The sequence below is a fragment of the Mercenaria mercenaria genome, chromosome 3 (assembly GCF_021730395.1).
Source record: "Mercenaria mercenaria strain notata chromosome 3, MADL_Memer_1, whole genome shotgun sequence".
Lineage (NCBI taxonomy): Eukaryota > Metazoa > Mollusca > Bivalvia > Venerida > Veneridae > Mercenaria > Mercenaria mercenaria.
Window position 1 is genome coordinate 23,585,762 of NC_069363.1, and position 22,206 is coordinate 23,607,967.

Below are 22,206 nucleotides of genomic sequence, written 5' to 3' on the forward strand. Positions count from 1 at the left end.
TTTGAGAATATTTAGGTATCGCTCACTGTTTATGTTTTCAACCTCACCGTCCTCGTCTTCAAAGAAGAATGACCCAATTATGCCTTAGGTGCTTAATGCCACCCACACTGTTACTTTGTCACTATGCAATGATTTTTCAAGGTGATAGTCTTGTTTCTCACAACCCCAATGATGACAGTTTTTCTTGTTTAATGCAGAATTTAAATAAAAAAGTCAACGATATCAGGATTGTCTCACCCAGTGAGCAAAGTGTAAACGACTCTGAATATCATTATCCTTGAGGTGCTGCATTACAGACAATGTGTATGGCATCAATTTCGAGTCCAAACGTAATATTCTATGCACACTTGAACAACGGTGTTTGTATTATCACCCAGAAGTTTCCATACAGACCTCTGTGGAGTTTCAGAAATTACACTTCCGACATCAGCAATATTTTCTGTGCTCCTCACAGACTTGGGTCGTGAGGATTCGAATGCCGTCCATCTGTAACCAAATCTCTCTCTTCGAACTGGTCAACAATTCGTATTATTTGCATCTTTGATAACCCTTTTCTCTTGGGGGTGCCGTTTTGCCATTTCTCGGATAACTGGGATTGGAGAAGAAATTGCATAATACAATTTAACAATTTCACTGTCAAAACTAATTGATAACATCATCTTGAATAACAAGTTATGTCAAATGATGTATTTTCCCTTAATTTTAGCCATTAAAACTTTATTCTATCCCTCTTATTTTGGTACATAAATAATATAAATTTACCAACAAATGATAAAATGACGTCTGTTTAAAATGGTAACAAAATTATTGGGACTCCCTGTATTATGACAGCGTTCAAAGAAGATGGGAATATTGTTTAGGTCCTTGACCCCTATCACTTTGAGGGTCACTAGGTCAAAGTCACAGTGACCTCAAGACTGAAAATGAACCCTTTGGTCTGCTGTCTTCAAACTTCATAGGATGATTACCTGTGATCAGTAGACAGCCTCTAGTATTTTATGGGTCAGTAGGTCAAAGATCACATTGACCTTAAAACTGCAAATTTGCCTATTCCTTCTGCATTTTAATCTTACATAATTTTTTTCCTGTTGTCAACAGGTGATTTAATGATTTCGTGATCAATAAGTCAAAGTGACCTTAACTTGAAAATGGTTCCTGATCATTACCTGGAGCACTTCTGGGTTTACGGTCATCAAATGATTGCCTGTACTGTAAAATCATTTAATTTCGTGGGCATGGAATTTCGTGGTTTTGCAAGGTCACAATGACATTGAGGTTGAAAAACAGTTTCTGATATAACTTGAGAACACTTGAGCCTATGGCCTTCGAACTTCATAGGATGACCCCTGTTTGTTTGGAGATTTATTTAAAAGTCGCAACATATGAAATTACATGCATTGTTGACTCCAACAGACCATTGTGGGGAACCATTTATCTTTTACAAACAGCTCTTGTTAAAATGATTGTATTCAATATATTTAGAGATTAGCTGTTTTGTTTCACAGGATTGTTTGGTTTTTATCGCTCACACACTTATTAAATTGTTATAACATAAAACGTTAATGTTACGATCAGTAATGAAGTAATATTTCATTAATTTCAAAAATCATTGTCAGTAATATGTCAACAGGTCATCATTTTACATGATTTTGCCACACTTACAGACTTTCAAAACAGGAATAAACAGTTCACACACCCTTTACATAACATCTGTTCCTATGTGGAAAAAGGGGAAAACTTGCTTTGTTTCATTATACCTTACAGTCCATATTTCATTCTACATGATCTCTTGGCTTTCATGCTGATTCATTATATAAGTAAATATCTTGGTTGTAAAAATTGATATACATGTTTTGTATCATATTGTAGGTGTTCTTTTCTTGGACCACATTATTGATGTGCATATATATATATATATATATATCTGTGATCTTTCAAACCTGATTTTCACCAACATTTTGTACCCACTGTCAGATTCAGGCAAGAATGTATTTGGTAATATTTGAACAGTCTGCTTATAAACAGTAAAATAGTGTTCCCTAAATGCCTCTTTCTCAAATGGAGCCCTGTGATAGGAACACAACAACCATTGTGTTACAGTCATGTAAGACTATTAACAATTTATATGTTCAGAGAACATATGATTTTATTCAGATATGTTGTCTTTTGTTAATATTTATTACGACGCAAACCTTACACCTGAAAACAGTATTTTATTTTAATCATGTTTAGTACGAATTATGTTGTTTGCAGTGAAAACGATACTTTCTGATTTATACGACAGTCAACATGTGCAAAGATCAAATATAGTATCTAAAGTTACTTAGAAAGAACAGGTGTGTTTGAAACATAACACAAGTAAGAATATCGGAATATTCTTCAGATACATACATCCTGAAAATGAAAGATGTCCATATTTTATACGTAAATACCAGTTTATTTTGCTTGTCAGGGTTGCATTTATCTGTTTCAGTTATTTCCCCACTTGATGGTTGAAGGAGCATTTTTGTTGAATAATTGTTAAATCTTAGGAACCACTAAAAACCCTGCTGGCCTAAAATAGTACATGCAGTTATGTGGGTGTACTTTGGGTGTACTTTTCCTACAAGTACGAAGTTTACAGTTGTCAAACAAGAACCTTTATTTATTGTTGTCAGTGCCAGTGTTTGGACAGATATATGTTTGTGATACTTTTTAGCTCACCTGAACACAAAGTGCTCGGTGTGAGCTATTGTGATCGCTCACAGTCCGGCCGTCCACACTTCCCTTTAAACAACATCTCCTCTGAAACCATTTGGTGGAAATTGACGAAACTTGGCCTGGATGTTCCTTGGATGGTCTCCTTCAAAGGTTGTTCAAAGAATTGAATTCCACACAGAACTCTGGTTGCCATGGCAACCAAAAGGAAAAACTTAAAAAAATCTTCTTGTCCAAAACCGCAAGGCATAGAGCCTTGATATTTGGCATGTGACATCATCTAATGGTCCTCTATGAAGATTGTTCAAATTATGCCCCTAAGGTGAAAAGAGGCCCCGCCCCGGGGGTCCTGAGTTTTACATAGACTTACATAGGAAAAAACTTTAAAAATCTTCTTGACTGAAACCACAAGACCTAGGCCTTTGATGGTTGGTATGTATCATTGCCTTGTGGTCCTCTACCAAGATTGTTCAAATTATTACCCTAGGGTGAAAAGAGGCGCCGCCCCGGGGGTCCCAAGTTTTACATAGACTTATATAGGAAAAAACTTTGAAAATCTTCCTGTCTGAAACCACAAGACCTAGGCTTTTGATATTTGGTATGTTGCATTGCCTAGTGGTCTACAAAGATTATTCAAATTATGTCCAAGAGGTGAAAAAGGCCCCACCCAGGGGTTCCCAAGTTTTACATAGACTTATATAGGAAAAAACTTTGAAAATCTTCTTGTCTGAAACCACAAGACCTAGGCTTTTGATATTTGGTATGTTGCATTGCCTAGTGGTCTACAAAGATTATTCAAATTATGTCCCAGAGGTGAAAAGAGGCCCCACCCAGGGGTCCCAAGTTTTACATAGACTTATATAGGAAAAAAAAACTTTAAAAATCTTCTTGCCTGAAACTGCAAGGCCTAGGCTTTTGATATTTGGTATGTTGCATTGCCTAGAGGTTCTCTACCAAAATTGTTCAAATTATATCCCAAGGGTGAAAAGAGGCCCTCCTCTGGGGGTCCCAAGTTTTACATAGACTTATATAGGAAATAACTTTAAAAACCTTGTCTGAAAGTTCAAGGCCTAGGCCTTTGATATTTGGTATGTAGCATTGCGTAGTGGTTCTCTAGCAAGATTGTTAAAATTAAGCCCCTGCCCCGGGGGACACTTGTATAGGAGTTATATAGGAAAAAATACTTAAAAAAAATATCTGATCATATTTCCTAGACTGTAATTACCTAATGACCCCAAGTAATTAGGGGTCACTTGACTGTGACCTTGACCTACTTACCTACTTTCTTGCTTTTGAAGATACAGCCTTGAAATTTGGATGACATATAGTTTTGCACACCGATCTTAACACTGACTTTCAGTGACCATGAATGTGACCTACTTTCTAAATATTTTAGCATCAGCCATTTAAAAACATTTAGCTCATATTACTCAGGTGAGTGATCCTGGGTCATCATGACCCTCTTGTACAATGTTTATATCTCCCCTACTGGTTAAAAACCAGTTTTTATGGCCACTAAGTTTTGCGCTTTTGTGTCAGTTTGTCCCATTTTTGTCTGTTCAAAGTTATAATAGAATGTTATTTGCAATGTACAGTTGGATTTTAAAATATCTCAACATTCACCATGGCAAGACAATGTTGCAGAGAAAACACTTCTGAGAAGTAAAAAATATCTTTAAAGGTGGTTAATTAGATTTTGGTCATTTAATGGATTTGTTCGAAACAACTTACTGATCATTTACACTTATTTGTGTTCACTAAGTTCTTAATACACGTCAGATTTTCAATGGAAGTATTGATTTTATTGAATTTTATTTTCCTATCCCGGTTGCTCAACCAAGAAAGTGTTATTTTAGCATACATATAAATTTAACAAACACATTTTGCCTAATTAATAATATGGATTTAAGCACTGTTGAACTAAGGTTGTCAAAAATTTGCATTGATAAATACATATTTTGCCAAAATGCATTAGAAATACAAGTTTATAAAATTATTATTACCTCCCTTTGTCTATTTCGGTTGCGCAACCAAGATGGTTTGAAATTAGAACTGGCTTTTTGTTTCAGATAGTTGAAATAACCAAAAATTTCTCCAGTGCAAATGTAAAACTAGAAATTATATTGAAATCAAAGGTAGTCCAATTTTTGAATACTCGTATCAAAGGAATTTCATAAAAAGTATTAAAATATGTATTTTCAATAGGGATCTGTAATGGGTCTTCTTTTGTCCTTAAATCTCATAACAGAATATATAAAAACTGAAATGTTGATGATATGTGATTGACCACCTTTAAGTTATAGAGATTGTAACTTATTTATCTAATGAGAAAACATTTTCAACCTTTGCAGAGATATTTGTTCTTTGTTGTTCTAGTTAATGGAGGTTACACTATATCCCCTGAACCAGTAGGGGACTTTGTATTGCTTGACAATACTTACTTCACTCGTTTATTATTGTGATGTTTTGATCATTGTTTATCTGATACAACACAATGAAAAAATAAATGCTAAAATTATAACAACTTGTCGTTATTGGTTACCTTAGAGTGTAAGATTTGTAGTCTGGTACCAACTGGACTTATTTTTGCCGTCATTTCTGTATGACTAGCCAGAATCTCCATTTATGTATTGCTTCATCATTTTGATTTTAAATGAACTCCACTTCACAGACCACACCAAATTTCTTGGTCATTGGATTTTTTTAGCTCACCTGTCACATAGTGACAAGGTGAGCTTTTGTGATCACGCAGCGTCCATCGTCCGTGCGTCCGTAAACTTCTGCTTGTGACCACTCTAGAGGTCACCTTTTTCGTGGGATCTTTATGAAAGTTGGTCAGAATGTTCATCTTGATGATATCTAGGTAAAGTTCGAAACTGGGTCACGTGCCATCAAATACTAGGTCAGTAGGTATAAAAATAGAAAAACCTTGTGACCTCTCTAGGGGTCATATATTTCAAAAGATCTTCATGAAAATTGGTCAGAATGTTCACCTTGATGATATCTAGGTCAAGTTTGAAACTGGGTCATGTGCCATCAAAAACTAGGTCAGTAGGTCTAAAAATAGAAAAACCTTGTGACCTTTCTAGAGGCCATATATTTCACAAGAATTCATGAAAATTAGTCAGAACGTTCACCTTGATGATTTCTAGGTCAAATTTGAAACTTGGTCACGTGCCTTCAAAAACTAGGTCAGTAGGTCAAATAATAGAAAAACCTTGTGACCTCTCTAAAGGCCATATTTTTCATAGGATCTGTATGAAAGTTGGTCAGAATGTTCATCTTGGTATCTAGGTCAAGTTCGAAACTGGATCACGTGCGGTCAAGAACTAGGTCAGTAGGTCTAAAAATAGAAAAACCTTGTGACCTCTCTAGAAGCCATATATTTCATGAGATCTTCATCAAAATTGGTCAGAATGTTCACCTTGATGATATCTAGGTCAAGTTTGAAACTGGGTCACGTGCCATCAAAAACTTGGTCAGTAGGTCAAATAATAGAAAAACCTTGTGACCTCTCTAGAGGCCATATTTTTCATGGGATCTGTATGAAAGTTGGTCTGAATGTTCATCTTGATGATATCTAGGTCAAGTTCGAAAGTGGGTCACGTGCCATCAAAAACTAGGTCAGTAGGTCAAATAATAGAAAAACCTTGTGACCTCTCTAAAGGCCATATTTTTCATGGGATCTGTATGATAATGGTCTGAATGTTCATCTTGATGATATCTAGATCAAGTTCGAAAGTGGGTCACGTGCCATCAAAAACTAGGTCAGTAGGTCAAATAATAGAAAAACCTTGTGACCTCTCTAAAGGCCATATATTTCATGGGATCTGTATGAAAATTGGTCTGAATGTTCATCTTGATGATATCTAGGTCAAGTTCGAAACAGGGTCATGTGCGGTCAAAAACTAGGCCAGTAGGTCTAAAAATAGAAAAACCTTGTGACCTCTCTAGAGGCCATACTTATGAATGGATCTCCATAAAAATTGGTCAGAATGTTCACCTTGATGATATCTAGCTCAAGTTTGAAACTGGGTCATGTGCCCTAAAAAACTAGGTCAGTAGGTCAAATAAAAAAAAAAACCTTGTGACCTCTCTAGAGGGCATACTTTTCATGGGATCTGTATGAAAGTTGGTCTGAATAATCATCTTGATGATATCTAGGTCAAGTTTGAAACTGGGTCAACTGCGGTCAAGAACTAGGTCAGTAGGTCTAAAATAATTAAAATCTTTTGACCTCTCTAGAGGCCATATTTTTCAATGGATCTTCATGAAAATTCATCTGAATGTTCACCTTGATGATATCTTGGTCAGTTTCGAAACTAGGTCATGTGCGGTCAAAAACTAGGCCAGTAGGTATAAAAATAGAAAAACCTTGTGACCTCTCTAGAGGCCATATTTTTCAAGAGATCTTCATGAAAATTAGTGAGAATGTTCACCTTGATGATATCTAGATAAAGTTCAAAACAGGGTCACGTACCTTCGAAAACTAGGTCAATAGGTCAAATAATCAGAAAAACCTTGTGACCTCTCTAGAGACCATATTTTTCAATGGATCTTCATGAAAATTGGTCAGAATTTTTATCTTGATAATATCTAGGTCAAACTCAAAACTGGGTCACATGAGCTCAAAAACTAGGTCACTATGTCAAATAATAGAAAAAACGATGTCATACTCAAAACTGGGTCATGTGGGAAGAGGTGAGCGATTCAGGGCCATCATGGTCCTCTTGTTTCAAAAAATTTTGGAGCAAGCAGGTGAAATAAAAATAGAGCTATTTGAAGAAAAAAATAAAAAACCTTGTCACAAGAATCAACAAGCACTGCCAAACCTTGTCACAAGAATCAACAAGCACTGCCAAACCTTGTCACAAGACTCAACAAGCACTGCCAAAACTAGGTGGAACAGCTTTCAGCAATTGTTTTTCTGCACAAATGACATTCACTTTTAAAGGGGGCCATTGAGAAAGTTAAGTATCCAGTCCTACAGGACAGTAGTGTTATTTCTAGAGCGACGCAGCGGGGCACCCCGCCCTGCCCTTTTATACTGCCGCCATGCTGCCCTTAAAATGTGCCCTCTTGCCTTTGATCTTCTGCTTAATCCCGCCAATTTCCGTTGACATGCCTTGGCGATTTTTTTATCAGCAAGTTACGTCACGGCGAGTGCACACAGGTAATGAGAATCAATGAAGTGTTAAAACGAATTGATAGAGTATGGATCCTGTATAATGTCAAAAAGGCGTTCGAAAGCGGCCAGCTGACTACAGAGCACGTGAAAAGTGCCCTAGATTTCTTTGTGCAAAATTTAAAAGTATATATCAATGCAGTTTGATTCTACTGTAATTTCAATTAGAAAATGCACAAATTTTAATGAGTATCGAAAGTAAAAGTTTAGAATGTTCATTCACGAGTCTTATTACTCCCGATGTCGTATGCAAATTTTCCATATTTCCTTCAAAAAAGCCGATTGTCGGTGTATTTTTTTATGATGAGAAACATCAAAATTTGAGGAACTATCTCTTGTTTACCCTAGTGGGTCATGTAAACCGAGTAAAAACTACTTTCAGACAACATTCCGGAAGTGTACCAGTATCCGGATAGTATATTTTGGATATGAGTAAACTTTAACCTGACTGTTCTAGCACTTTCCTATTAATAAAATATTGATGAAATACCTGATCAATACAACATGACTTGATAATTATTAGTTTACAATGTGACCTAAAATGGGCCTTTTACTATGTTGTTTACAACATGATCTTGGTTTCAAGATTAAGCTTATATTAAGGCCCTCCACTATTTCATATTCATATGAATAAGTTGACATTCTTTAAGAGAAAGGCTTGAATGGTTTAACCTAACTTATAAAAGTAAGTAAAAAGCCTTTGTAAACTATGTTACTGGTTTTGGGAAGATTTACCATTTGATTCTGTGACATTTCTTTTAAGTGTGCAATAAAGATATATGGAATACATATTAACTATAGACATCTAGAAATGCAACTACTGCTTTCACATCTAAGTCACGTCAACTTTCACGTCTAAAAGAGCACCCTGCCCCTTTTAGGCAGCACCCTGTCCTTTTTGAGCTCTAGAAATAACACTACAGAAGAACATGTAATGGACAGGTAGATTGTTGGTAAAGATGTTTTCCAGATATTTCAGTGTTTTGATGATATACTCCTAAACTTTAGGTTCCATATCTCTCGACTACTAAAACCGTTGTCTGACCTAGAATTTATTAAAGCTACAACATCGCCATTTGGTTTCTGCATTACTTCTAGATGAATAAATTCTGTTGTTTCATGAAAATTCTTTAAAGGCCAGTCTGGTGTAGGCCCTACACCAAAATTGTAGGAGGAGCTTACTGAAATAATGTGAGTGAGGTCAAGAAACGGCCAGTTCGCTCCTTCCAGGTGAATCAGATGACTGACCCCGATAAAAGATTAGTAGAGTATTTGATCCCTGTTGGTCAGCTACACATGTACCTAAGGTCAGAGGAAGTATTTATAATTTACTGCTGGAATTTAGTTGATTGAAGAAAAATGGAAGATACATAAGTGAATTGTGTTACTCTAAAACTCATTGAATAACAGTTGAATTCTAAACATTGAAGGATTTTTAGTTGAAATGTACAAAGAATTACTTTCAGGACTTTATGAGATATCTTCTGGATTTAATTGGTACATGTATATTACTTAGCTTTATCACATTTTGTGATTAGAAGTGTGAATAGTCTTTGATATAGACTTGTGAAATGTTAAAAATACAACACATTCACTCACTGTTAAACATTAGTAGGAATTACAGTAACAAATTTGAACTAATGTAACAAAAGAAAAAACTATAGTAGCAGGATACACATTTGTATGAATTTGTTTTATGAGAGAATAATAGACTAGTGCCATTCATCCCTTTTTTACATAATTTATAATTACTATGGACTTTCTAGAATATCACTGGAACTGCAAGATTATCAGTAAAGTAGCCAGTGTGATAAATCAATATTGTGAACTAGTGCCTTGCTACCTGACATGACCTGTGTGTTTACATTTTCCTGCTTACTGCTTTGCTTTATCACATGACCAATGTCAGAGTTCAGATTTCAAATGTCAAAATTCTTATTTTGCTATCAAAATAACTCCTATTAGATATTTTTGTATACCTTAAATATTTTTAGATTTGAACTTAAAGAGAATTTATGAGGCAAACTATATTTAATAATTTTCATTATTATCAGAGTTATTTGGATAAAATTGTCTGAAGGATGTCCGAATGGTTTTTGAATATGCAACGACTGACATCTTGTGGGTGGAGCCTTTCCTTTTATACTATATACTGAGCCCTGGGGTTTAAGGGAAAATCCAATGTGATAATATTGAATTTGGTGGCAGACAAAGAATGACCACAATAGCTCAATCGTGAGCACTTGAATCCCATTCGCCTTTTTCTAAGGGAGTTAGAAAAATGCTGTAGCCGAGGAATTAATGTTATCACTGGAGCATTTAAAAAAGAAAATACAAATTAATATAACACTTATTTATATAAAAGACAATTAAAACACATGGATATTGTTCAGTAAACACTCATTCATAAAACATGCCAGTTCACTTACAACTACAATAAATAAACATAAAACACATGTACCCGCATTTAAAAGATTGACTCCTCTCAATCTTGTGTGTAATTTTAAGATATAAAATTTTCCCAAGTTTTAAATTATGCTTTTGAATATAAAATTTATCTGGAACTTACTCAGATTTAAAAAATGGCAAACCAAATGAGCCGTGCCATGAGAAAACCAACAGTGTGTTTGCGACCAGCATGGATCCAGACCAGCCTGCGCATCTGCGCAGTCTGGTCAGGATCCATGCTGTTCGCTTTTAAAGCCTACTACAATTAGAGAAATCATTAGCGAACAGCATGGATCCTGACCAGACTGCGCGGATGCGCAGGCTGGTCTGGATCCATGCTGGTCGCAAACCCACTATGTTGATTTTCTCATGGCACGGCAAATATTTACAAAAATAAATAGTGTAAAACATGAATTAAGATCATTTAAATTGCACAATTAAAATCAAAGTAGACATAGGCACTATTTCTGACATCCGTATGTAATGCCACATTAACTTTTGTTAGGACACTCCCTAGTAAAAAACTTTGGCAATCACTGAACATCTTCCGCCAGAAAACGAGAATCAATTTGTAACAGTATCTGAGATCATGTCTTTTCAGAAATGAACACACTTGGTTTCTAATGTTTGTTGGCACTAATGATGCATCTATTTGGTCACTTCATTAGAAATCGGCATCTAAAGTGAATGCATGACTTTCAGAACTTCCACCGCCCATAACACCCATTTTCTGGTATTCCCCTACTCGCTTTTCAAAAAAGTTTGTCTTGCCTTCCAGTGATATATGTTCCATGAAGTCAAAGGGGTTTTCCTTGTTGTAAAGCTGAAGAAAAAGAAATAAATCATCAAAACCAGAGTACTTCGAGGAGAGTTTACACGAATTTTGTCTGGTAGAATTGCTCTGCAGGATTCATTTAAAAATTCAGCAAATCAGCTTATCCAAAATTTGTGTTTGGTCATTAGCACCTTAAACCTACTTGCCAAGTCTTGGCTGGAGATGGAATTTTTTACTGGCCCAAGTCCTGCAAGTTTACATATAAAATTTTGCATTTGTATTTCATACTATTAAATGATCTTCAAGACAACATTATGTACCTTTTCACATTTGAGTTCCAGAAGAAGCCTGTCAGCAACAAACTCTATATACTGTTTCATGAGATCCCCATTCATTCCTATCAATCTGCAGGGAAGAGCTTCAGTGAGGAATTGCTGCTCAATTTTCACTGCCTCATCAATAATCTGGTAGACTCTTTCCTGTGAAGGTTTATTTACTAAGTGGCTGAACATCAGACAAGCAAAGTCACAGTGAAGACCCTGAAAAGTAAATGTTTCACATAACACTGGTATTTAGAAAAAGCTCCTGTCTATCTACATGACCTAAAATAAAATTTAAAGCTTTCAACCATTGCCTTACATTTCAACAGCAAGATTTGTACACAAATAGTCACAGAAGGTTCGGATCTTTACAGCACCTATTTGAAATGCAGTTATATCTTACTCAAACAAACAAATCTTGTTCTACTTTAACTGTTTCCAAATCTAGATGTCTACAAAAGTTCAGTATCTTAATATTCGGCTTGTATACTGTATATAATATACTTGTAGAAAATACCTTCTGAAATAAATGTTGAAGAATAAAACCCAATTTACTGAATTTACTTACCTCATCTCGACTGATCAGTTCATTACTGAATGTAAGACCAGGCATGATTCCACGCTTCTTCAACCAAAATATAGAAGCAAACGACCCTGAAAAAAATATGCCCTCTACTGCTGCAAAGGCCACAACTCTTTCTCCATATGGAGATTGTCCATCATTGATCCAGCGCAATGCCCAGTCAGCCTTCTCCTTCACACATGGCATTGTCTCTATTGCATTGAACAGATGGTCTCTGAAAATTATATAAACACAATTTAAACATAAGTTAAATATCATAGCTTTCACTTCTCATGCTGCTATTTATGTCAAATCCACACGAGGTATTTTAAAATAACCTCAATCCATATGCTGAGCAAACAGTAGACCCAAATTCTGGACACGAGTTTTCTGTTTGTACTGAAATATCAAGTATTAAAAATTTGGCACAGCTGCCAGTACTTCATAAAGCTTTAGTTAATAATCTCTTCTCAGTTTTTGTTTGGACCGAAGCTTCAACATTAATATTATAAAGACTTTAAAAATGCAACTCTTTTCCACGTACATCTATCTAGTATTTCTAATGGAAGCAGTACCTCAAATGCCAAGCCATTGATTAACAATATGTATTACTTTCAACGCTAAATTGTACAAAATAAAAAAAAAACAAGAGGGCCATGATGGCCCTATATTGCTCACCTGAGTTTAATTGCTTTCTTGAAAAAAATTCTTTGCTAAAGCTAAACAAATAACCCCATGGGGTGGGGTCAATTTGACCCCGGAGGTAATGATTTGAACAAATTTTGTAGAAGTCTACTAGGCAATGCTACATGTCAAATATCTAAGATCTAAGCCTTTTGGTTTATTTTTAGAAATTTTTTGAAGATTTTCCTATGTAAAATCAAGTGACCCCTGGGGTGGGGTCAATTTTAACCCCGGGGGTCATGATTTGAACAAATTTTGTAGAGGTCCACTAGGCAATGCTACATATGAAATATCTAAGCTCTAGGCCTTCTGGTTTATTTTGAAGATTTTTCTATGTACAATCAAGTTATCCCATGGGGCGGGGTCAATTTGACCCCGGGGTCATGATTTGAATAAATTTTGTAGAAGTCTACTAGGCAATGCTACATGTCAAATATCTAAGATCTAGGCCTTCTGGTTTATTTTTAGAAAATTTTTGAAGATTTTCCTATGTAAAATCAAGTGACCCCTGGGGTGGGGTCAATTTTGACCCGGGGGTAATGATTTGAACAAATTTTGTAGAGGTCCACTAGGCAATGCTACATGTCAAATATCTAAGCTCTAAGCCTTCTGGTTTATTTTTAGAAATTTTTTGAAGATTTTCCTATGTAAAATCAAGTGACCCCTGGGGCGAGGTCAATTTTGACCCCGGGGTCATGATTTGAACAATTTTAGTAGAGGTCCACTAGGCAATGCTACAAGTCAAATATCTAAGCTCTAGGGCTTCTGGTTTTTGAGAAGAAGATTTTTTAAGATTTTCCTATGTAAAATCAAGTGACCCCCGGGGCGGGGTCAATTTTGACCCTGGGGTCATGATTTGAACAAACTTGGTAGAGGTCCACTAGGCAATGCTTCACACCAAATATCTAAGCTCTAGGGCTTCTGGTTTTTGAGAAGAAGATTTTTAAAGTTTTTACTTTTGGTTGCCATGGCAACCAGAATTCTGTATGGAATTCAATTCTTTGAACAATTTTTAAAGAAGACCATCCAAGGAACAACCCTGTGAAGTTTCATCAAAATTGGCCTGTTGGTTTAGGAGGAGATGTTGTTTAAAGGAAAGTGTGGACGGACGGACGGACGACGGACGGACGGACGGACGGACGACGGACGGACGGACGGACGGACGCCGGACGGTGAGTGATCACAATACCTCACCCTGAGCACTTTGTGCTCAGGTGAGCTAATTATGCATGCAGCAATTGCGCATCTTGTTTACTATTAAATCACTATGCAGAACATAACTGACCTTTCTTTAGGATCTTTGATGTATGTGTCAATGAGTAAACTGTACATTTCTGAGTGAATGTTCTCCATAGCTATTTGAAATCCATAAAAACATCTGGCCTCTGTTACCTGAACTTCTTTACTGAATCGCTCAACCTAAACAGCATTGAAAACATGAAAGAAACAGGTGATATTTTATTTAAAGACTCATAGCTAGGGCCACTTAGTCTAATCCTTGCACAATTGTTCTGTTGGGTTTAACATAGCACCCAAACAGTTCAGGTCATATGTCGACATTCCAGCTTTGCTGGTGGAGGAAGACCCCAGGTGCCCCTATGTGCATTATATCATCACGGGCAGGTATGTGGGTAGAACCTGCGACCTGTAAGCCAGCTAGATGGCTTCCCCACATGAAGAATTCAAAGCTCCGAGTGAGGCTTAAACCCACATTCGTGAGGGGCAAGTGATTTGAAGTCAGCAACCTTAACCGCTCAGCCACAGATGCCCCCTAATCCTTGCACAAAGTGAAATATTTTATTACCTAAGACTACCTGTATCTTTCAGCACTGTAAGTGACATGGATATCAAGTTCTGTTAAGGACGTATGCTAGAATTTGGTGCGAAAATTTTCCCAATAACAGAATTTCTTCAAACTTTGGATATTGAAGGACAATCATCTAAGAAACAAAAATATGCAATAAAAATCATAGGTCACCGGTATCGAAAAAGAGTTATCTGCCCTTGAAAACGGCATTTCCCCCAAAAATGATGTTTTCAAGGGCAGATAACTCTTTTTCGATACCGGTGACCTATGATTTTTATTGCATATTTTTGTTTTTTAGATGACTGTCCTTCAATATCCAAAGTTTAAAGAAATTCTGTTATTGGGAAAAATTTCGCCCATCTCATATACAGGGAATTCTAGCATACGCCTTTAAGAGATTCAAAAACAATATGCTTAAACACTTAAAAGAAGAACAAATGGACAAACCGGTTTAAATTTTATCAAATGAAGTTAAATAGCGTTTTATCAGGTTTATGCTACCTTAAATGTTAAATGATTAATATAAATTTTCATTACTTACCAAATTTTCATTTACAATCCCATCACTAGCAGCAAAAAAGGCAAGCACATGCGAGATGAAGTGTCTTTCCTCGGGCTTCAGTGCCTCCCAATGAGTCAAATCCTTGGAAAGATCTACCTCCTCAGCAGTCCAGAATGATGCCTCTGCTTTCTTGTACATCTTCCAGATGTCATGATACTGAATGGGTAAAACGACAAATCGTTGGGGATTGTCTCTCAACAGTGGTTCGATTTCCTTCTCAGACTTTTTCTTCTCAGGTTTAGGCAACTGTAAATTGCAAAACATGAGTTATATATGTAAATTTACTTGAAGCTAGGTTACAGTAACAGGCAAATTGTCTGAAAAAACATGTCCGTAAAATAGCAGGCTCAACTCTGAATTAGAGCTTTGCCAGTAAAAACTTTATAAAACTTTAACCAAAAAGTCTAAGTTAAAAAGAGGCACAACTCTCAAAATTCAATCAGAGTTATGGGGATTGTTTCTCCTGGTGTAGACTTTGATAGTAAATAACTATTTAAAGTTTCAAGTAAAAAGCTTTGATAGTAAACAGATGTTCGACTTTATCAAAAACTTTATAACCAACAGCTCTACCCTTTCTTCGAAAAGTCGAGCTAAAAATGCAATTTATTTATCAGATTATGCTTTTGTGTGAAAATAATCATTAGTCTATGAATTACACAGAATTTCTTAAAAAAAAAAAAAAAAACCACTTTGAATACAATAAAGATCTTACCTCTATTTTTTTCGTTCCACTGTTTGTATTTCTTTGCAAGTTCTACAAATACAAAAAGAAACATTTACATTCTGATCCCATGTTCAAGTTTTAATTTCTGGTGCCCTTACACAATATGCTAAAGATATTTTTTGTACAAAATTTTATGACCACAGTTGTTTCTAGTTTTTAGCTAAATTGAAATTATGTAAATCTATAAAAATTAAGCTGCTTACCGTAATTTCTCCAAGAATTTTTTTCTTTGGCTGAAAACAAAAACAAATTACAATTAATATGCATATATGAAACAATCCACCCTTTTTACAGAAATGTAAAGTATCTAACTAACATTGCTTTCAACTGGGTTTTTTCTATCAAAGTAAATCTTCAGACCTCTTTGGTTTCATTTTCTTCGACTACTACTTAGTACTTACTGGGAAAAATCTGAAATCATGAAATTTATGTGGTATTCAAAAGTAGGTCACCATGTTGTGGAGTCCACAGTAATACTACTAGTAAGAAAATGGCAGTGGCTAGGTAGCCGGCTGTATACACAGACACGTGGTGTCTGGAACCCCCAACCCCTCCAGCCCAAACCACTACGCACCTGTATATATTTTTATCATCATCATTGTATATCGAGACACAGATTATAATCACACAAGCAATGTAAAAACTTATTTGAGCTAATTTGAAAATATATATAATCTCCCACTATCTTCAAGTATTTTTAAGCTAGTGGGAGATTACTAGTATATATATTTTCAAATCAGTTCAAATAAGTTTAACATTACTTGTGTGATTAAAGTCTGTGCCTGGATATATAATGATGATGATAAAAATATATACAGGTGCATAATAGTTTGGGCTGTATATATACATCTCGTATCATTAACATGCAAGTCAAGATTGGCCTACTGGTATAAGCACTAGATAACTAGATGATACTAAATTAAAATACAGAAATATGTTAAAATTGTTTTATAACGCATGCATTTATTTTATTGATAGAAAGTCTTGTACCATTTAAACATGCCGATGATGATAACGACACTGATCATTCGTTGATAACATAACCAAGTGGCGGCCGATATGATAGGAGTGCGTAAATATGGCGAAATAAACTGGTAAATCACAAATAGTAATCACAAGAGTTTAAAACAGTTTAATAAAGAGCTGGCTACCTTGACTTACACGTTCAAATATGATATGTATATTCAGAGCCGGCTACCTAGCCACTGCCTAAATAAATACCAGAAAATGCTAAAATTCACCATGGCCAGTCTCTGAAGGGCAAATGTGTAACTTTTACCATGTTCATCAAATCTAAGGCTAGTTCTGGCTACCATAACTTAAGTGACGCTATTCTTATATTTTGATGGTCCACTAAGACAGAGATCAAAAACAGCATATAACAACTCTGAAGCTGATTTGCTGAATTGTTTTAAATTAAAAGAAATTTTGATCTACTTTCCATACAAAACTTTGTTATGACTAGAGCCAACGAAAATAAAACAAGAGCTGTCACTAATGGTGACAAATGCACCCCGCAGCACCTTGACCTTTGACCTGGTGACCCCAGTCCGTAGGGGTTGTGTACTCAATAAGTACTATCAGCAAGTTTAAAGGTCCTGGGTGCAGTGGTTCACGAGTAAAGTGCCTTCTTGCAAAAAGTTAACGTTGTGACAAATGAACTAACGGCATACAGTTGAAAACTAATATGCCTCCCTTCGGGGGCATAAAAAGGCTGGCAATAGTAGCGGATTTTAGGGTATAGGGGATAGGTTGATAAATTTTGCATTTAGACTTGAATTATTGTATAAATTTTTAATATCATTCTTTTACTGACATGCAGACAGACATACATTTTAAATGATTGCTTGTTGTGTTATTTTTCATGTTATCAAATTAAAATCGAGGCTATCCTTTACTGACTAAATGAGTGTGTATGTAAAAAACATCAATGAGGGAAAAGTGTTTGACAGAAATTTAAAAAGCTGAATGTTTTTGAAAAGAGATTTATAGTAAAAAAATACTGGGAAGTTTGTTTAGACGTGGATTTTAAACTAATAATGAAAAAAATGACCACTGCTATCCTGTACAGCACGTACGTAAACAATAGCATGAAGAGAAAAAAATCACATGAATTTCTATTAAATGCTGAAGGTTTTGCAAAGAATAGCTGTTTTCTGTCCGATATACAGAAAAAAAAAACCTACTCAATTTTGTTTCTAAAGTAAATCTTGGGAGAGAAAATACCAAGGTCCCTACTGGGGCTCGAACACCGGACCTCGACATCTGTAGGCGGACACTCAACCACGTCGCTAAAGGGTTAACCCAACAGCAAGGCTGTTGGAAGTGGCCTATAAACTTACTATTACTACATTTCTTTGAATAAGAATGCAAGAAAAATTAGTTAGCTATCCGCTATACCCTAGAGCACTATATCCAGTACATGCAGCATACTTTAATGTACTGGAAATCGAAGGATAAGATAAGATATTTATTTAACGCTGGTTATATATACATGGGTGAAAGTATGGAATATTGAAAATCCTGAAAAATTTGCTGGGGGCTTGGGGGCCGCCAGGGCCCCCGGTGGGTCCAGGGCAAAGCCCTGGTAGGGGGGCCAGGGGGGCAAAGCCCCCCGGAAGCTTCTGAGAATTAGTGATTTTGAATGCTTAGAACAGCCCTATTCTACCCTTATATGTGTGCCAAAAATTTACTTATTATATTGCACAAAATGCATGATTTTCAGTTAACAGTAACTTTTCCAAGTCAAGGACTTGTTTCAACAATATACCCTCAACATATTTTTGTAAGATTCAGACTGAAACAACCTGAAAATTCTAGCAACATTTTTGTTTTTTCATGCCACCATATTTTAATGTTCTGGCACAACATTCACAAAATGCAGACCCTGCAATATCCGGTTTTCGTAGCCAAAGACCCCATCGATCACCATCAGTGTCACATTCATATAGCCAAGCCCATCTCCATTTGTTACCATGTTTGCTTTCTAAGTCCTAAGTATTGTACGCTGGCGGTAAAAACATTATTTTTCACGCACTATCCCGTGCTGCCCTAATTACGGCGTGTTAATCCCCAAAAGAAATCTTGATCCTCCTGTTCCCCGTGGAAAGATTGATACTTTGGAGATAAAAAGCGTGCAAAGCGTAGAAATCAAGACATGCGTGTGAAAGTCCGTGCAAACTTTGACGCGGCAACTTTTAGGCGCACGTGAAAGTCATGAAAAACGTGAGTGAATACTGAATAGTTATATAAACGGTCGTCTAAAATGATGTTTTAAAACAAACAGTTGAAGTAAATTTCGGTACGTAACGGGATCGAGTAATCATCACTGCAATATTTTTTATAAAAGTGACTTTTCCGTGGTTGACGCTTGTTTTATAATTGGAACTCTTTACAAGGTGTGTATAATAAAATCCAGACATCACGAAAATTGCCAAAAATATCCGGACATTCGGTCCTGCACTGCCGGGACGAACATTAAATATGAAACAACAGGAATCTTGCTTCCTTTTATCAGTATGCAGCTGTTAATATATTTTTCTTGTATCCTATCTGATCTAGATTGCTTTGGATTCGAAAATCCCGAAAAATAATTATCATCAACCCACCCATGCTCAAAGCGGAAAAAAACATTAACAATTATCGGTAAATATTCTGTTGATAAAATAAGTACTGGCCTTGTTTTCGTCATCAGTTAAAACCCCTTAAAGAGCTAAAAGAAGTGTGTCGGTATCATGGCATCATTCTGAAGTGGAGATCAAAGTTGCCCGAGATTGTCATGGCATTACGTCATGTTTTCGCGCCATGTGACACATCATTGTCTGATCGTACTGCCTCGGTTCTTTAAAACAGTAAAAAAGTATCTTCTTTAATTTTTTAAATGCGAATGTGCAATATCCCGTATAAACTGACAGGTAAATGTGTCAAACGAAAAGTGACCTATTTGCCCTCAAAAAATTTACATTATTGTTTGAGAAGAATATCTCACATAGTGTCGTGTCAAAAATACATCTACAAACATTCACTTACATATCAAACTTATTTAAAACCACAGCGACATCATACTGCTTTATTTTAAAACCACATTTCTATTTACGTTCACGAGGTCACGTAACCTATTCTGCCGCATTACACAGAAATCTGTTTGCCAAAAATTGTTTTACTCATGTATCGAAATAGCTGTCGCTTTTTTATTATTTAAGATTTTTTAATTCTGTTTTTTGTACTTTCTTGTCAAAAGTCTGAATTTTATGACCATAGAATGTATTATTTACTTACTTTCAGAAATAAATAAATATTTAAGATCGCGCTGTTTGAAATTTTACAAATAAATGTATGAAAATTCGATCGTTTTTATTGAATTTTGCCTACATTTCTGTCGATATCTTATTAAAATCGTTATAGAATTCAAACTGTATTACTTCTCAAGCGGTGTTGGAAATTTGAAGCGATTATATCAAAAAATGAATGCACTACGCGCGTTTTTTGTGTACGTGTCGATAAACAAAAGTAACGGCGATCTAGCCTAAATTAGACATTATTATTACGATAGGTCGCACGTGTTCGTGGAATGGAAAATTACTGGTATGACGTTTTGATATCTTTACAATTCGCGGGTAAATTCCAGTCAATCCAGGTTATTTTTAGGGATGTAATTTCTGCATTTGATAAAGATACGAGGTAAAATCCACTCGTACGATCGGATGAGCATACAGAGAGGTCCACTCGTCCCTATCCAGACTTTAAACCGCCAATACTCGTATAAGACATAACTCGCAATATACGAGGCGTCTACATGTTCGTGGTGTTTGAAGATAAAATTGCATGCAAGAAATCGAGAAATGCATGCTGCAGACAAAAGTCCGTGCAAATTCTGACGCGCGGGAACTTTTCGGCGCATGTTATGATGTAAAATTTATGAAAAACGTAACAGTTGTTTTCATTGAAGTACAGCACCTATGTGGGCCAATCAAAATTGTCGTTACATATTGACGATATGCGAGATGCACTGCAAACGGCAAATGTGATAAACAGAGTCGACTGTGTTTGTCGGCGATCGACTGATTTTTCAAGCTTTGTTGATTGATGACACCATACCCCCCCCCCCCCCCCCCGAATTTCGACCCGGATTTAGACGATTTCGAAAATTGATCCCGGCCGAGATGGAAAATCCGGAACTTCCGGAGTACTCCGGAAAACTTTCACCCATGTATATAAAAGTTACAACATAAGCTTGAAGCTTGTATCCAACATAAACATATTATCCTATAACATACAAACAAACAAACAAACTGAATAAAAGCATCATTAAGACATATTAAAATTAAGTTCTTCAGATTAAAACCACAGTATCAAACCTAAAAATTTAATTGAAAGACATATATTACATTGTAGTGATAGAGGTAAGCACAAAGGATGAAAAGGATTCTTGATTCTTGGTCATCTGTGTCTTTGATTTTTGTGTTTCTGTTTCCTTTTTAGTAAAATTAAGTCAAATTATGTCGGAAGAAATGACTGAATCTTGCCAATATTTTTGCAAACGGTAAGTAAAACAAATTAATCCAACGATTTTCTTAGACCTTTTGGCCAAGTGTCTGTGATTTTTGGCGCCATAATGATCAACCAGGACCGTAAAAGATTATAAGATACTATTACAAAATTAGATATTGCTATAAGCATTTGTACTATTATTAATATTACACAGTTAAGCACATCTTAGTAAATCATACTTGACAACGAGTTACTACTAACTAGTTACATAAATGAAAAATAAACTCCCGCCATAAAATAATTCACCTACCTGATTTTCGTCAATTATCTTCATTTTGCCAAGGTTTGATGACAGCTCGTTTTCTTTTCTTGCGGAATTTGTAGAAAGCATTTTGTTTTGTAAAAGTTTACTGAAACAGTGTTGCAGAATTTTGATTTCCAAAAAAAAAATTATGTCCTGACAGCTCGAAATGCCCAGTTGTACTGCAGAAAGTTGTTGTAGTGCTTTGTATATGGCGCGCGCTCGATAATTGTCCAATGAAAATGTAGTACGCTACAATACAATGTTTTCATTGGCCAAAAGGTTATATTTATGGTCGATTCCATTACGAATTGATAGGGATCTTGTGTACTTATGTAAGCCCAAAAAGGATATAATATTCCATTTATTGCCATACGCATCCTTCAGTTATCATAAATAATACAAACACACTGTATAATTCGAAAAGACAACATCTGAATACCCCATAAGGGCTATGAAATTCTTATTAGGGTCAATGATCCAATGCCAGACTACCTATACGTAATGAGATCTGTCCCACACGCTTCCTAAGCAACAGAACTACTTTTCAGACCGTATGCGTAATAATTGTTGATTATTTTACTTACATTTAAGAATATTTTCTTACGAATACTTAATCAAAAATAGAAACAGTTATCGCAAATTTAAGTC

The 22,206-nt window shown here is 35.8% G+C and overlaps 1 protein-coding gene across 1 annotated transcript; it reads right to left on the reverse strand.

The window, feature by feature from the left end:
* Positions 1-10,220: 10,220 nt before the first annotated feature.
* Positions 10,221-21,762, reverse strand: LOC123525277 (ribonucleoside-diphosphate reductase small chain). The gene is made up of 8 exons (XM_053538001.1): positions 21,565-21,762; positions 15,968-15,997; positions 15,753-15,794; positions 15,020-15,286; positions 13,957-14,090; positions 11,994-12,222; positions 11,426-11,644; positions 10,221-11,153 (listed from the first exon to the last, which is right to left on the reverse strand). The coding sequence occupies exons 1-8, from the start codon at positions 21,643-21,645 to the stop codon at positions 10,995-10,997; spliced, it is 1,161 nt and encodes a 386-aa protein (XP_053393976.1). The 5' UTR covers positions 21,646-21,762; the 3' UTR covers positions 10,221-10,994.
* Positions 21,763-22,206: the final 444 nt, after the last annotated feature.

Bases quoted from the DNA above. Each gene is read 5' to 3' on its own strand.
- LOC123525277 (XM_053538001.1), bottom strand. From the start codon at position 21,645: ATGCTTTCTACAAATTCCGCAAGAAAAGAAAACGAGCTGTCATCAAAC. The intron at 15,998-21,564 runs GTAGGTGAATTA...TTTTGTTTTCAG, and splicing joins AGATAATTGACGAAAATCAG to CCAAAGAAAAAAATTCTTGG. The intron at 15,795-15,967 runs GTAAGCAGCTTA...TTGTATTTGTAG, and splicing joins AAATTCTTGGAGAAATTACG to AACTTGCAAAGAAATACAAA.